The sequence below is a fragment of the Nerophis ophidion genome, linkage group LG09 (assembly GCF_033978795.1).
Source record: "Nerophis ophidion isolate RoL-2023_Sa linkage group LG09, RoL_Noph_v1.0, whole genome shotgun sequence".
Lineage (NCBI taxonomy): Eukaryota > Metazoa > Chordata > Actinopteri > Syngnathiformes > Syngnathidae > Nerophis > Nerophis ophidion.
In genome coordinates, this window is record NC_084619.1 from 58,039,863 (window position 1) to 58,056,427 (window position 16,565).

The 16,565-nt window shown below is 41.6% G+C and overlaps 1 protein-coding gene across 7 annotated transcripts in view; it reads right to left on the bottom strand.

The window, feature by feature from the left end:
* The window catches only part of wdpcp (WD repeat containing planar cell polarity effector), a 174,207-nt gene that overhangs the window by 109,223 nt on the left and 48,419 nt on the right, over window positions 1–16,565 (bottom strand). For 6 of the 7 annotated variants that reach the window (XM_061911332.1, XM_061911334.1, XM_061911337.1 and 3 more), the window contains 2 exons: window positions 11,722–11,766; window positions 90–137 (listed from right to left, as the gene is read on the bottom strand). In XM_061911332.1, the coding sequence (XP_061767316.1) occupies window positions 90–137; window positions 11,722–11,766 (93 nt within the window). The remainder of the gene's footprint in view (window positions 1–89; window positions 138–11,721; window positions 11,767–16,565) is intronic. The other variant, XM_061911333.1, reaches the window with a different exon arrangement.

A 16,565-nucleotide genomic window follows, 5' to 3' on the forward strand; every position in this document is an offset into this window, starting at 1 on the left:
AGAGTGGGCGGGAGGGAGAATGAAGGGGAATAAAAAAATGATGCTAACATAAACAGTGGCAACTTATAGCTTGGCCAAATCCAATTTACCTTCACTGAACTGCAGTTTCTCATTGTAATAGTGATGCTCCAGATTGGCTGCAGGGGGAAACACAATAGGAGTTACAAAATGCATTATTTGGCTTTTTTTTCTTTTTTTACAAGCGCAAGAGAAACACCAAACGGCCTCCATGAGGCCTTTTTGGCAAAGTGCGACGCGCAACTGTGCCTCTTGGCCGGGCTGCCGTGAGCACGAAGGCAGGCAGCCGAGTCGCTAGGCCCTCTGGCAGGCAGGGACACCTCCTGGATAAGTAGTATTAATCAGATAAAAGGGCGAGGGGGTTGGGGGGAGCGGGGGCAGACAGGCCCAGACATGGGCACCTGCTACAGGGACCGGACAGAGAGGGCTCATGGGTTTTAGCTGCAGGGGACCCCGGGGGCGCTCGAGTGAGCCTGGGTCTCCCTCTAGTGGGCAAATGGAGAGGTTTATGTTCACAGAGGATGACAAAACCGCTGCTTTAAGGACTAGATGCCAGTTTAAGACCGTACATCCATATAAATACCCACACCTGGACTGGAATTTACTCATGTTGTAAACTGAATATTTATTTTTATTGGTCTTCGGCATATTTTAAAAATAGAATTGATCATTATTGAAAAATATAACATGATATTGCATGAGTTTACTTTGTTCCCTATGACACAAAACTAAGCTTTGGATGTTTTGTCCGGATAGCCTATCATATATTGACCTACATTGGAAAAACTCCCAATCTTACCAAGTATTTATTTCTCATTTCTAGTCAAAATATCTAAACAAACTTAATACAAGTCACTATATATTTTTTCAGTGAGACATAAGAACTTGTTTTTAGGCAATAGATCTACTAAAGACAGAATAGAAATTGAAAGAGTAAATGAAACCAAATTTCTAGGTATAATGATTGATGATAAATCGAACTGTAAATCTCATGTAAAAAATATACAACATAAAGTAGCAAGAAACACGTCAATAATGAATAAAGCAAAACATGTTCTAGACCAAAAATCACTTCATATTCCCTACTGCTTGCTAGTGTTACCATAGAGTTACTTTGTAGAAATATGGGGAAATAATTACAAAAGTACACTTCATTCACTAACGGTGTCACAAAAAAGATCAGTTAGAATAATACATAATGTTGGATATTGAGAACATACAAATCCTTCATTTATTAAATCCAAGATACTGAAATTCCACGACATAGTGAATTTGCAAATAGCTAAAATTATACACTAAGCAAACTATAACCTGCTACCCAAAAATATACAACAATTCTTCTCCAAAAAAAAAGAGGAGAAATATAATCTTAGAGAAAAATGTAATTTAAAACATTTGTACGCATGTACAACACTTAAAACCTTCAGTACATCCGTAAATGGGATTAAATCATGGAATGGATTAAGCAAAGCAATCAAACAATGTACTAATATGATCCACTTCAAGAAAATCTTCAAATTTAAAGTGTTTACAAAGTACAAAGAAGAACCATGATCAATATTCTGAACGTATTTCATCCATTCTCAAAATAATCTTGCTTCACCATTTTTTATTTATTAATTTTTAATGGGATTACTTATGGATGTATATTGTAAATACATTGAGAACAGGAAGTGAACAAAAGTTTTAGCAAAAGAAAAGGGGTAGGATTAAATAAACTCAGCTTCTTCCTACTCCTTTTCGACATATTGAAAAGAGAAACTGGAAATTGTGATGTATCATGTTGTATGCTTGCATGTTCGAAATAAACTCAAACTCAAAGACTCCTTTGAGCATCACAGGTTCACAATACTAGCAAGTATAGCTAGTAAGTTTTAATTGACAATTTTCTTATTTCAAGAAATCTTACCAAGACAATTTTGACTTGTTCCATTTAGAGATTGGTTTCCTCATTACAAGCAAAAATAACTTCCCGTGTCTACATGGGATTAGGATTCTCTCTTTTGGGCGGGCAATGTCCTCCCAGATTTAGTTCTAAACAACAGAAATACCAGGTGTCAAGAGGTCGAAGCAATCTCTAATGGCTGCCGTATTCCCAGGCTTTTTGGTACCCCCCCAGCATGAATTGAAACTTAAAAAATATATATTTATATGTCCTGTCAGGCTACTCGGGAAGATCATATTGTTCATGTAGATACACATACCTGCTGTTCAGATGTGCTTTACAAAGAAGTCTGGGATATTTTTCTTGTTGCCCTATGTGTATTTGACTTTATTTGGATATATTTAGTGTGTGGCTCAGCTGGACCAGAGAAAGGGGATAGAAAGGAGAAAAAAAAAAGACAGAGGGGGAAATAGCGGGGGATAAGACAGAGAGAGAGTTCTAAGTCTGTCTAAAATATTGAGAGGTGACTAGAACTTAAGCTTAACAGTTTATCCTACAGCATAGGAGTAAGTCTAAACAACAGAAATATACCAGTGCTAGAAGGCAGAGTGGGGAGCTGTCACAAGGTCGGAGCAATCTCTAAAATGGCTGCCTGTCTCCCCGGGCTTTCTGTCCGCTTGGGTTGCCCTGCCTCTGCGTGAATTGAAACTGAAACTTGACGTGTGTGCCTCGCGCACACAATCGCCTCCACTCTCTCTCTCTTACGGCCTGTACCTCATGACATCATTAACAATAATACATGAATGTGACAGTGCACAGATAAATAACACAGAGTGCAATCATTGTGCTTATCGTCTTCTAGCAGAATGAAGGTCAATTTTGAGGCATTCAATCAATCAATCAATGTTTAATTATATAGCCCTAAATCACAAGTCTCCTCTCTGAGCTGCTACCTTACCGTGGTAGAGGAGTTTGCGTGTCCCAATGATCCTAGGAGCTATGTTGTCTGGGGGCTTTCATGCCCCCTGGTAGGGTCTCCCAAGACAAACAGGTGAGTGATCAGACAAAGAGCAGCTCAAAGACTTCTATGGAATTACAACAAAATGAACTCAGATTTCCCTTGCCCGGACGCGGGTCACCGGGGCCCCGCTCTGGAGCCAGGCCCGGAGTTGGGGCACGATGGCGAGCGCCTGGTGGCCGGGCCTGTCCCCATGGGGCCTGGCCGAGCACAGCCCGAAGAGGCAACGTGGGTCATCCCTCCAATGGGCTCACCACTCATGGGAGGGGCCATAGAGGTTAGGTGCATTGTGAGCTGGGCGGCAGCCGAAGGCAGGGCACTTGGCGGTCCGATCCTCGGCTACAGAAGCTAGCTCTTGGGAAGTGGAACGTCACCTCACTGGGGGGGGAGGAGCCTGAGCTAGTCCGCGAGGTAGAGAAGTTCCGGCTGGATATAGTCGGACTCACCTCGACGCACAGCAAGGGCTCTGGAACCAGTTCTCTCGAGAGGGACTGGACCCTCTTCCACTCTGGCGTTGCCGGCAGTGAGAGGCGACAGGCTAGGGTGGCAATTCTCGTTGCCCCCCGGTTCAAAGCCTGCACGTTTGAGTTCAACCCAGTGGACGAGAGGTTAGCTTCCCTTCGCCTTCGGGTGGGGGGACGGGTCCTGACTGTTGTTTGTGCTTACGCACCAAACAGCAGTTCAGAGTACCCACCCTTTTTGGGTACACTCGAGGGAGTACTGGAAAGTGCTCCCCCGGGTGATTCCCTTGTCCTACTGGGGGACTTCAACGCTCATGCTGGCAACGACAGTGAAACCTGGAGAGGCGTGATTGGGAAGAATGGTCGCCCGGATCTAAACCCGAGTGGTGTTTTGTTATTGGACTTTTGTGCTCGCCACGGATTGTCCATAACAAACACCATGTTCAAACATAAGGGTGTCCATATGTGCACTTGGCACCAGGACACCCTAGGCCGCAGTTCCATGATCGACTTTGTAGTTGTGTCATCGGATTTGCGGCCTCATGTTCTGGACACTCGGGTGAAGAGAGGGGCGGAGCTTTCTACCGATCACAACCTGGTGGTGAGTTGGCTGCGATGGTGGGGGAGGATGCCGGACAGACCTGGCAGGCCCAAACGCATTGTGAGGGTCTGCTGGGAACGTCTGGCAGAATCTCCTGTCAGAGAGAGTTTCAATTCACACCTCCGGGAGAACTTTGAACATGTCACGAGGAAGGTGCGGGACATTGAGTCCGAGTGGACCATGTACCAAACCTCTATTGTCGAGGCGGCTGATTGGAGCTGTGGCCGCAAGGTTGTTGGTGCCTGTCGTGGCGGTAATCCCAGAACCCGTTGGTGGACACCAGCAGTGAGGGATGCTGTCAAGCTGAAGAAGGAGTCCTATCGGGTTCTTTTGGCTCATATGACTCCGGAGGCAGTGGACAGGTACCGACGGGCCAAGCGGTGTGCAGCTTTAGCGGTCGCGGAGGCAAAAACTCGGACATGGGAAGAGTTCGGGGAAGCCATGGAAAACGACTTCCGGATGGCTTCGAAGCGATTCTGGACCACCATACGCCACCTCAGGAAGGGGAAGCAGTGCACTATCAACAACGTGTATGGTGCGGATGGGGTTCTGCTGACTTCGACTGCGGATGTTGTGGATCGGTGGAGGGAATACTTCGAAGACCTCCTCAATCCCACCAACACGTCTTCCTTTGAGGAAGCGGTGCCTGGGGAATCTGTGGTGGGCTCTCCTATTTCTGGGGCTGAGGTTGCTAAAAAGCTCCTCGGCGGCAAGGCCCCGGGGGTGGATGAGATCCGCCCGGAGTTCCTTAAGGCTCTGGATGCTGTGGGGCTGTCTTGGTTGACAAGACTCTGCAGCATCGCGTGGACATCGGGGGCGGTACTTTTGGATTGGCAGACCGGGGTTGTGGTTCCTCTCTTTAAGAAGGGGGACCGGAGGGTGTGTTCCAACTATCGTGGGATCACACTCCTCAGCCTTCCCGGTAAGGTTTATTCAGGTGTACTGGAGAGGAGGCTTCGCCGGATAGTCGAACCTCGGATTCAGGAGGAACAGTGTGGTTTTCGTCCTGGTCGTGGAACTGTGGACCAGCTCTATACTCTCGGTAGGGTTCTTGAGGGTGCATGGGAGTTTGCCCAACCAGTCTACATGTGCTTTGTGGACTTGGAGAAGGCATTCGACCGTGTCCCTCGGGAAGTCCTGTGGGGAGTGCTCAGAGAGTATGGGGTACCGGACTGTCTTATTGTGGCAGTCCGCTCCCTGTATGATCAGTGTCAGAGCTTGGTCCGCATTGCTGGCAGTAAGTCGGACACGTTTCCAGTGAGGGTTGGACTCCGCCAAGGCTGTCCTTTGTCACCGATTTTGTTCATAACTTTTATGAACAGAATTTCGAGGCGCAGCCAAGGCGTTGAGGGGATCCGGTTTGGTGGCCACGGGATTAGGTCTCTGCTTTTTGCAGATGATGTAGTCCTGATGGCTTCATCTGGCCAGGATCTTCAGCTTTCACTGGATCGGTTCGCAGCCCCGTGTGAAGCGACCGGAATGAGAACCAGCACCTCCAAGTCAGAGTCCATGGTTCTCGTCCGGAAAAGGGTGGAGTGCCATCTCCGGGTTGGGGAGGAGACCCTGCCCTAAGTGGAGGAGTTCAAGTACCTAGGAGTCTTGTTCACGAGTGGGGGAAGAGTGGATCGTGAGATCGACAGGCGGATCGGTGCGGCGTCTTCAGTAATGCGGACGTTGTATCGATCCGTTGTGGTGAAGAAGGAGCTGAGCCGGAAGGCAAAGCTCTCAATTTACCGGTCGATCTACGTTCCCATCCTCACCTATGGTCATGAGCTTTGGGTCATGACCGAAAGGATAAGATCACGGGTACAAGCGGCCAAAATGAGTTTCCTCCGCCGGGATAGGGTGAGAAGCTCTGCCATCCGGGAGGAGCTCAACGTAAAGCCGCTGCTCCTTCACATCGAGAGGAGCCAGATGAGGTGGTTCGGGCATCTGGTCAGGATGCCACCCGAACGCCTCCCTAGGGAGGTGTTTAGGGCACGTCCAGCTGGTAGTAGGCCACGCGGAAGACCCAGGACACGTTGGGAAGACTATGTCTCCCGGCTGGCCTGGGAACGCCTCGGGATCCCCCGGGAAGAGCTAGACGAAGTGGCTGGAGAGAGGGAAGTCTGGGCTTCCCTGCTTAGGCTGCTGCCCCCCCGACCCGACCTCGGATAAGCGGAAGATGATGGATGGCCCTTTGAGACAAGTGTCTCAAAGGGCTGCACAAGCCACAACGACATCCTCGGTTCAGAGCCCACATTCTTATTCTACAAACCCTGTTTCCATATGAGTTAGGAAATTGTGTTAGATGTAAATATAAACGGAATACAATGATTTGCAAATCCTTTTCAACCCATATTCAGTTGAAGATGCTACAAAAAAAACATATTTGATGTTCAATCTGATGAACATTTTTATTGCAAATAATCATTAACTTTAGAATTTGATGCCAGAAACATGTGACAAAGAAGTTGGGAAAGGTGGCAATAAATACTGATAAAGTTAAAGAATGCTCATCAAACACTTATTTGGAACACCCCAGATGAGTGCAGGCTAATTGGGAACAGGTGGGTGCCATGATTGGGTATAAAAACAGCTTACCAAAAAATGCTCAGTCTTTCACATTAAAGGATGGGGCGAGGTACACCCCTTTGTCCACAACTGTGTGAGCAAATAGTCAAACGGTTTAAGAACAACATCTCTCAAAGTGCAAATGCAAGAAATATAGGGATTTCAACATCCACGGTCCATAATATCATAAAAAGGTTCAGAGAATCTGGAGAAATAAATCCATGTAAGTGGCATGGCCGGAAACCAACATTCAATGACCGTGACCTTCGATCCCTCAGACGGAACTGTATCAAAAACCGACATCAATCTCTAAGGGATATCACCACAAAACAAGAATGGGACAGAATTCCACTTTCAAAGCTTCAACAATTAGTTTCCTCAGTTCCCAAACGTTTATTGAGTGTTGTTAAAAGAAAAGGTGATGTAACACAGTGGTGAACATGCCCTTTCCCAAGTACCTTGGCACGTGTTGCGGCCATAAACTTCTAAGTCAATTATTATTTGCAAAAAAAATAAATAAAGTTTATGAGCTTGAACATCAAATATCTGGTCTTTGTAGTGCATTCAATTGAATATGGGTTGATCATTGTATTCTGTTTATATTTACATCCAACACAATTTCCCAACTCATATGAAAACGGGTTTTGTATCAAAAGGAGGGTAAAAATTACCTTAACAATTGGATTGGTTTGAGCATCTTTCATGCACAAAATGTATCAAATAGGTCTCTCCGCATTAATAAATGTTTCTATGGGCAGCCCTCGATGGATAGTGACAGCCATATTTTTTTCCAGTGGAAAATGGACAGCAGAATATTGGTTCCACAGTCACCTGTGACCTTAATGGAAAGGGGTTGTTTACATAATCTGACTTGCATTTTTCATGGAAGTCGCGTGCACACAGACCAAATGTAGCCCGACATAATCTTCAGTTGTCAAAGGAAGCATGACCCCAGCTATCATTACAATCCCGTGTGAAAACGTTGATACTTTTGGATGTTGCTCCACCCCTCTACCATATCCTCCTCCCCGCACTCCGATATCAAGCCACACTTTTAGTAATCCTCCAAATGAAAGGATTTGGAAGCCAGAGCGTCATTTCGCCAGTGAAGATGGGAAGGAAGGCGTCTCATACGAGTGAGAAGGGAAAGTCATCCGTGATTAGAGGAAGAGGAAAAGAAAGACACACACAAGTGTAAATAGATCAATAAAATATGCAGGTGTAGAGAAACACCCCACATTCATAGCCGTTCTGATTGTTTTAGGACCCAAATCACTGTGAAGATTTAACATGATTTCACACTTTTATGCATAACAGTGTTAATAGCTGCCAATATATGTGCACTGACTGGAAAGGTTTGTTTCATTCTTTAGTTCTTCTACTTTGTACAAAGTCAAAATCTAGAAATTCTCTTTCAAAATGTCCCCTTACATTTGGACACATCAGCAAAAATGCAAATACCCTATTTTTTCCATTTTTATTAAATTGTTGCATTTCATATGCATTTTATATTAAAGCACGCAATTTATGTATTTGTTTGTATTCATTTATTTGTATAATAATAAATAGTAATGGATTAGATTTACATAGCACTTTTGTAAACAATCAAAGCGTTTTAATGGCACAACTGAGAACCCACCAATAATTCCTTCTACATTGATGGTGGTAAGCTACATTTGTAGCCACAGCTGCCCTAGTGTAAACTGTTGGGCTGGCCAAAATATCAGTTCCTCAGCTGTGGTCTGTATGGGACGCAGCTGCACTCAGTTGAAAAACTATTTATAGCGACGCCGTGATCAGAGAGAGCTAACGAGCTTGTGCTGCTATGTTGACATCATTGGCTGGTGAGCTGCTTTTTCACATCAGAACTTGTAAAATTAAGTAATGACTCTCACCTTGATAATAGAAGTATTAGGACATAATTTGAGAAGTTGGTCAACTTTTGTGTACAATTTAAATTTCGGAAATCGCGAGAAAGACACAAAAAGACACCCTTTATTTCTTTGCAAGTACTATGAGTCATTCCTTATCCAAAGGGGAACATATCAGCAACCTAACAGTCAGCTACCAAGTGACAGCAGACATTGTACAGTAAGTGATGTTTTATTATGTTTGTTGTCTATCGTGAAGTCTGCAGAGAGAAGTAATCAGTGACAATGTCAAAGATAAAAGCAAACGTGATGCATTTAAAATATTAACGCGCCACAATATACTTAAAATTAGCAAAATACATAAATATTACGGATGTGAATGTTTGGGCACCTCACAAGTCTGAGTCAATTTGATTCTTGGGAGTAACATTTTGATTCAGAATCGATTTTCGTTTCAAAACAATTCTCAATGAAAAATCAATACTTTTTTTAAAAAACATTGGGTGCCAGTTCTATGATTAACTAAATTACTCCATACAATAGATACAGCTCTAATACATTTTTATATTATTTAAAAGAAAACTGCTTTTTTTTTTAAAATACAATTTTACCCAAACATTTAATAAAGTGAAATACAAATAACGCAACAAGAGAAATATTCAACATTTCTCTATTCTAAAGTAAATATGTAGGGCAGATATGACCATCTACATAAACAATATTATTTGTCTGAGTGGCTGGACAGGACAAATTTAAAATATGAAAGAAAAAAAAAAGGAAAAATCTATCGATTTTGGATTTGTTTTTAAAGTGATTAAGAATTGCTACAAAAAAGGATCTTGATTCATTCGAAAATCAATTTTTTGACACCCCTAATAAATAGGACATGTTATTAGCAAAGTGCCTAATACGACAATACATACATACTTACAGCATGTATACAAAACCTTAATGGAGGTGGTTGGATGTTTTTAGCACTTCATAGGCAGTAGAGAACGACATTGCAAGCAGACTTTTTATCGCATTTATTTACGAGTTAGAATGAATCAGAAAAAGAAAAACATATTTGTGCTTGTTTTACATAACACAATTTCCAAAAAAGTGAAGATGTACTTTAAGTGCAAAATTGGTGGTGAAGCTGTATTTTAATTTTTATTGACTGTTAATATAATATTGAATAAGAGTATACATTTTTCTTAGAATGTATTTATTTTATCACTGTATAATTGTATGTAAATCTATTTTTCATCACTTTCTTTTGCAGTATATTTGATTAGTATTTATTTTTGTAATCAGTCTGACCTAAGCCTGGATAATAATGTGATTAACGCATAGTTTCATTTCATTTGACAAGTGTATCCTGTTAAACAGTATGTAGTTTGGATATAATTATTGAACATGTTTAAAATTAGGATAACTAGTTCAGTGTGAATATTTGAGTGGGCCTTTCTGTGGCAGGAACGTTGGGCTTAGAGGTCAAAAAGGTCAAGAACCCCTGTGCTTGGACTATATGTGCTTTTGTTATTATTATTATATTTATCTATTTGTCGCACCCTTGTCCACCATTGCACTGTATATGCAAAGGGAAACTGTCCATTTTTGTCAGTACACAGATTTTCCTCGATGACCACAAGACCAAGATCACTTCTTGGTCTTGTGGTCTTTTATGTGTAGAGAATCTAGTCGCTACATCTTAAGGTCGCAAGACATACTTAGCGTGTTTGTTTTCCGAGAGCCAACACAAATCTTGGAAAAATTTTTAAGATATGCTGCTCCATGCATGGTCATGACTTACGAAAGGATAGGAGGTGACCAGAGCTGATCAATTTTGGAATTTCAGGCCAGTTTAAATAATTGAGAAAATTATTTGTACTTGTTTTTAAATTGGGATTGTACTTGTTTTTAAGTTGTTTTACTGAAACATATTATAAATTGTTTTTATGTTATTACATAAAAGTAATTTATTTGTAATTGTGGCGTGTGACTGCTGCTATTTATGTTGTGCTTCTATGTATTTCTTTAACTTTGTTTTGCTGCCCTCTTGACCAGGTCACTCTTGTAAAAGAAATTTTAATCTCAATGATTTTTTACCTAGTTAAATAGAGCAATGGTTCTCAACCTTTTTCCAGTGATGTACCCTCTGTGAACATTTTTTTAATTTCAAGTACTCCCTAATCACAGCAAAGCATTTTTGGTTGAAAAAAAGAGATAAAGAAGTAAAATAAAGCACTATGTCATCAGTTTCTGATGTATTATATTGTATAACAGTGCAAAATATTGCTCATTTGTAGTGGTCTTTCTTGAACTTTTTAAAGAAAAAAAAGATATAAAAATAACTAAAAACTTGTTGAAAAATAAACAAGTGATTCAATTATAAATGAAGATGTCAACACATAGAAGTAATCATCAACTTAAAGTGCCCTCTTTGGGGATTGTAATAGAGATCCATCTGGATTCATGAACATAATTCTAAACATTTCTTCACAAAAAAAGAAATCATTAACATCAATATTTATGGAACATGTACACAAAAAATCTAGCTGTCAACACTGAATATTGCATTGTTGTATTTGTTTCCACAGTTTATGTACTTACATTCATATTTTGTTGAAGTATTATTCAATAAATATGTTTATAAATGATATTTGAATTGTTGCTTTTTTTAGAATATTTAAAAAAAATCTCACGTACACCTTGGCATACCTTCAAGTACCCCCAGGGGCACGCGTACCCTCATTTGAGACCCACTGAAATAGAGGATATTGATTGATTGATATGTGTATATTGTAGGTCCAGACTTTAGGGACACAGTGTATAAAACATTGCATAAAATATTCCTAAAATGTATTATAAATCACCAGATATTCTCATTCGAAATGTGTTTTTTACTGCATGACTTAGTGGTTATTGTACACTGCGACAGCGGGGAGCGTTTTGAGCACTTCCCGGCGCTATTACAAAGCCTCCTGGCCTGGGGCAACATACGTATGGACTACACGGGGCCTCTTGCTATGTGATCTAGGAGAAAGTCAACAGTTTAGTTCTCCTATTGCTTTGTGGCAGGATCTTGGGTCAACAGCAACATAGGGAGGGCAAAAGAGAAGAGGCCTAATAATAACCTTTGCATGTGTGTGTGGAAGGTTTTAGCATGTCAATCCCACATACTGACAGACTCTGTGTGCACAGGAATAATGAAAGAGCCCAAGAAACAGCAATAATGCCAATAAGCCTTATGTGTGTTTGCGTCTTGCGTGAGCATTGTGAAAACAAATACAACTTATCTTAAACACAAACCCAATATAAACACTATTTACCTGGCTCTCCTTTATCGTAGTACTGATACGTGCCAATATCTGTATCTGCGGGCGAGAGAGAGAGGGGAGGGGAGAGAGAAAGATGAACATCTCGCTGTCAGGGAAAAAAAAGAAGGAAGAAGCGTAAGACAAATCAGCAATTTTGCAGCGCGGGATAAACAATCGCTATCAGCCAGTGGCCTGTCCCGTCTGCCAGCACCGCGCTTTAGATAAGACCACGGCAGGGAGGGAAGGAGGCGTGAGGCTGGGATGAGGGGTACGAGCCAGAATGAAGAAGGCGGGTGTGATTGAGGGGAGGGTTAATAAAGACAAGTACGCCCATCATGGCCCGTCTGAGAGACACTCTAATTGACACGTATACATTAAAAGATACACACAAGTGGGCTACAACACACTTTGTGACACACACACACACACACACACACACACACACACACACACACACACGGATTGCTGAGGTGAGCGTTTCCTCCTCAGTGTTATTCCTGCCGGCCCCAAACCTCAGATTCGCACAACACATCATTTCTTTATCACGCCGCCGCTGTTGCTGAGGCCAGGACACGCTAATACAACAGGAAAGATGATGGGACACACACACACACACACACACACACACACACACACACACACACACAAACACACACACACGTACACACACTTCACCTTATATACTGCACAGAGAAATTCACATATAAATCAGAAGGTGAAAACATGGTGAATTCGATAAAGATGCAGAAGTGCAGACTAATATTATGACACACACGCAGGGTCACACACATTTTACTTCGTATGCTGCAATGGTTCCCATACTTTTTCCAGCAGGCGAGCTATTTATCAAATGACAAAGTCAAGGTGATCCCCCATATGTCCATCCATCCATTATCTACTGCTTGTCCCTTTTGGGGTCGCTGAAGCCTATCTCAGCTGCATTCGGGCGGAAGGCGGTGTACACCCTGGAAAAGTCGCCACCTGATCGCAGGGCCGTTATGGTGGTTCTTTGGTCAAAATTTTGCATAGATTATGTTTTACGGCCCATCTTCAAGCCGCTCTCTGGCCATCTCTCGGATGCCCCGTTTTGTGGGCCTTCTTATTCACGTGCCGTCCTCCTTGTTGTAGTTTTTAGCACTTCCACAGTGAGTCTACTGACAGATATAAGTTAGAGCAGGGGCGCCCATTACGTCGATCGCGAGCTACCGGTCGATCACGGAGAATGTGTCAGTCGCTCGCCAGCCAGGGATAAAAAAAATAAAATAAAATAGACCTAAAAATGAGCGCTCATCAATTTTCACCAATACATCACTTTATTGACATTCACGGCACTCGTGGGTCTTGTGAGATTATTAAGAAAAAATTAGTTGAGAAACACATTTCATTTCAACAGACTCTCATGCCGTACCTGCCGTCAAAACTCTGAAGACTGACTGCACAGTTCCTATCTTCACAACAAAAGCGCTGCTTCATCCTGCCTGCGCTAACAAAATAAGAGTCTCAGACAGCTGCCGTGCACAAGCGAGCAAGACACGGAGTTTGCAGTCAATATATTTCTTGTAAAGTGTGTATAAAAAAAAAATAAATAAATAAAAGAGAGTATGGAAGCTGCACAAAAAAGATGCGAAAAACCAACCACTTTTATGTGGTAATACTTTCTCTCCATTTGAAAATGTGGACGTTATCATCACTACTGTCTGATTCCAATCAATGCAAGTCATCAGAATCAGGCAATACACCAACTTATTTTCTTGTCTTCATGAAAGAAAGGAATCTATATGTGTTAAACATGCTTGTATTACCATTAAACACCTTTAACTTGTTAACAAAAATGTTTCTTTCATAAATGAATAAATATAAATGATATATATGAGTGAGGTAGATCCCCTCGACTTGGTCAGTTGAAAAGTAGCTCACGTGCAGAAAAAGTGTGGGCACCCCTGAGTTAGAGCAATATGCTATTTTGTAAACACATTGTCTATATTTATACTGTTTCACAGCTACATTGTGGGTAACTGTGGTATAAATGAATATTATCCTTGCTTTTGAGGTGGATGTATACACTGTCAGAAAAGCTGTGATACGGCGCGTCACACCTCGACAAACAGGCATGTTTGTCGATATTTATCCAACCACATTTCTTGCAAGATAGAAGTGACATGGCAGGGTAAAATAAAACCGCAAATAAATAAGACCGTGTCACCAGGATAAACACCGGGTGGTATATGTTAATGTAGACACATGGAGTCACATTCACACAACACACACAGTCAACGCCAGCCACCCAACAAGACACTATCTCGCGCTAACGTCCAGCAGACTGTGAAAGACGGGAGGTAAAGAAAAAAAGAAAATAGAGAAGCGGAGCGTTTCTGACTGTCAGATAGGATGGACTGATAGTGGCAAGCTCAAAAGGTGACAAAAAAAAAAACAAAGTCAAATATACAAAACCTAGGACAGACCAGAAAATGGTGTCAAAGTTATTGTTCACAGCAGCTTTTAGTGTACATAAAATACTTTACTTTTTTTATTGGCTTTAGCATCTTTAATGCAGAAAATGTATCAAAGTGCTCTTACGCATCCTTGAATTTTTCTGTATTCGGTAGGGGTGTAACGGTACACAAAAATTTCGGTTCAGTACGTACCTCGGTTTAGAGGTCACGGATCGGTTAATTTTTGGTACAGTAAGAAAACAACAAAATATAATCTTCCACCAAAAACATTTTTCTTAGTGGAATATTTAATGTGAAGTAATCAGAACCTTGGATAGGTCAATAATTCATAATAACATTGATTTTGATTCAATATTATGTTTTGAGCAATGACAGTTTGAAAGAAAAAAAACAGCTTTGTTTTATTAGTCAACATTGCAACTTTTTCTAAATTACATTTAACCTTCAATCTTTTTTATTTCACTTTTGTTATGTTTTTGTTTATTTTAATAGTATTTTTAGAATGTGCCATGGGCCTTTAAAATATTAGCTGGGGGCCGCAAATGGCCTCCGAGGCACACTTTTGACACGCCTACTATAGATAATAAAAAATTAAATCTGATAAATCAATGGATAAAAAACAGAACCTGGAGACGCATGCGCATTTATTATAACTCGCTCGCTGTCTGCTGCACTCTATCACGAATGCTGCTGCTGCGCGCACAATTTGTTTAGTTTTCAACCTCTTCTTAACCCTGAACGTACATTGTTAATACACGCAACCATAACTCAAAATGCCGGACATTTGAGGCATTTAAGAAACTCCGCCCGGAAAACCCCGCAAAAGCGTAAACAATACTCAAAATGCCGGACATTTGAGGCATTTAAGAAACTCCGCCCGGACAACCCCACAAAAGAAGACATGTCCGGTGAAAAGAGGACGTATGTTCAGTCTATCCTAGCCCGATCGCTGCGAGCACCGGACATGTCCTCTTTTGCTAGCATGTTAGCAGCGACCGGGCTAGGATAGACTGACCATACGTCCTCTTTTCACCGGATATGTCCTCTTTTGCGGGGCAGAGTTTCTTAAATTCCTCAAATGTCCGGCATTTTGAGTATTGTTCACGCTACTTAATATGTCCGTGTGGAAACTCGTTCGGTACACCTTCGCAACGAACCAAAACCCCCGTACCGAAACGATTCAATACAAATACACGTACCGTTACACCCCAAGTATTCGGTGGATGCTCCTTAGGGACGCAAATCTAATAACAACAATCTTCAATTAATTTCCCATTTTTGGGGTAAAGACTTGATTCCTAATCGAGATTCTCGCTATATATCATTTGGCATCTAACCAACGACTGCCATTGAACATTTAAAAAATATCAACTGCTCAGAACTTGAAATTGTCACGACCTACAAGTACTTGGGGATTGTTATTGATGAGAACTTGTCCCTTAAAGTCCCACATTTAAAAAGTTGTGGCTAAACTTAGAATATATCCAACGGGGCGGTACAGCTCGGTTGGTAGAGTGGCCGTGCCAGCAACCTGAGGGTTGCAGGTTCGATTCCCGCTTCCGCCATCCTAGTCACTGCTGTTGTGTCCTTGGGCAAGACACTTTACCCCCCGCTCCCAGTGCCACCCACACTGGTTTAAATGTAACTTAGATATTGGGTGTCACTATGTAAAGTGCTTTGAGTCACTAGAGAAAAGCGCTATATAAATATAATTCATTCATTCATTCATATATAATGTTTTTCCCTACAAAATAGGAAACGCTTTATTCTGAACACTTTCATGCCTTTGCTGTATTTTGGAGACTTTTTTTTTAATGAAAACACCTGACATTTATTTTGAAAAAAATAAATACTGTATCACTGTGCCTTACCTTTTATTACTGGTTGTGGCAACCTTGTCCACCTTTGCCCTTTGTATGGAACGGCAAACTGTCCATCCGTAGACTTTCTTGATGGATGGTTTTCATATATAAATCACTTCTTTGTCTGGTTTCCACCTATTTATGTTCTTGTATGTGTGGAGACTACAGTCACAACATCTTAAAGTCGCAGGACATATTTAGCGTGTTGGTTCCTGGAGCCAACACAAATCTTGGGGGGGAAAAAAGCCTTCAGATTTGCTGCTCCATGGTCACGGAATGACTTACAAAAGGATTTGAGGCTACATGAACTGATCACTTTGGGTGAATTTTAGTAAACTTTAAAGGATCGAGAAATTGGTTATATTTGGGCACTGTACTTGTTTTTAAAATGTTTTTACTGAAACATTTTATTTTTAACTATTGTGTGTATCTGGTCCTGTGTTTTTGTTGTTGTTATATATATTTATGAAACCTGTTTTTGCTGCACTTTTAGCCAGGTCACTCTTGCAAAAAAAAAAAAGTGTTTAAATCTCAATGAATT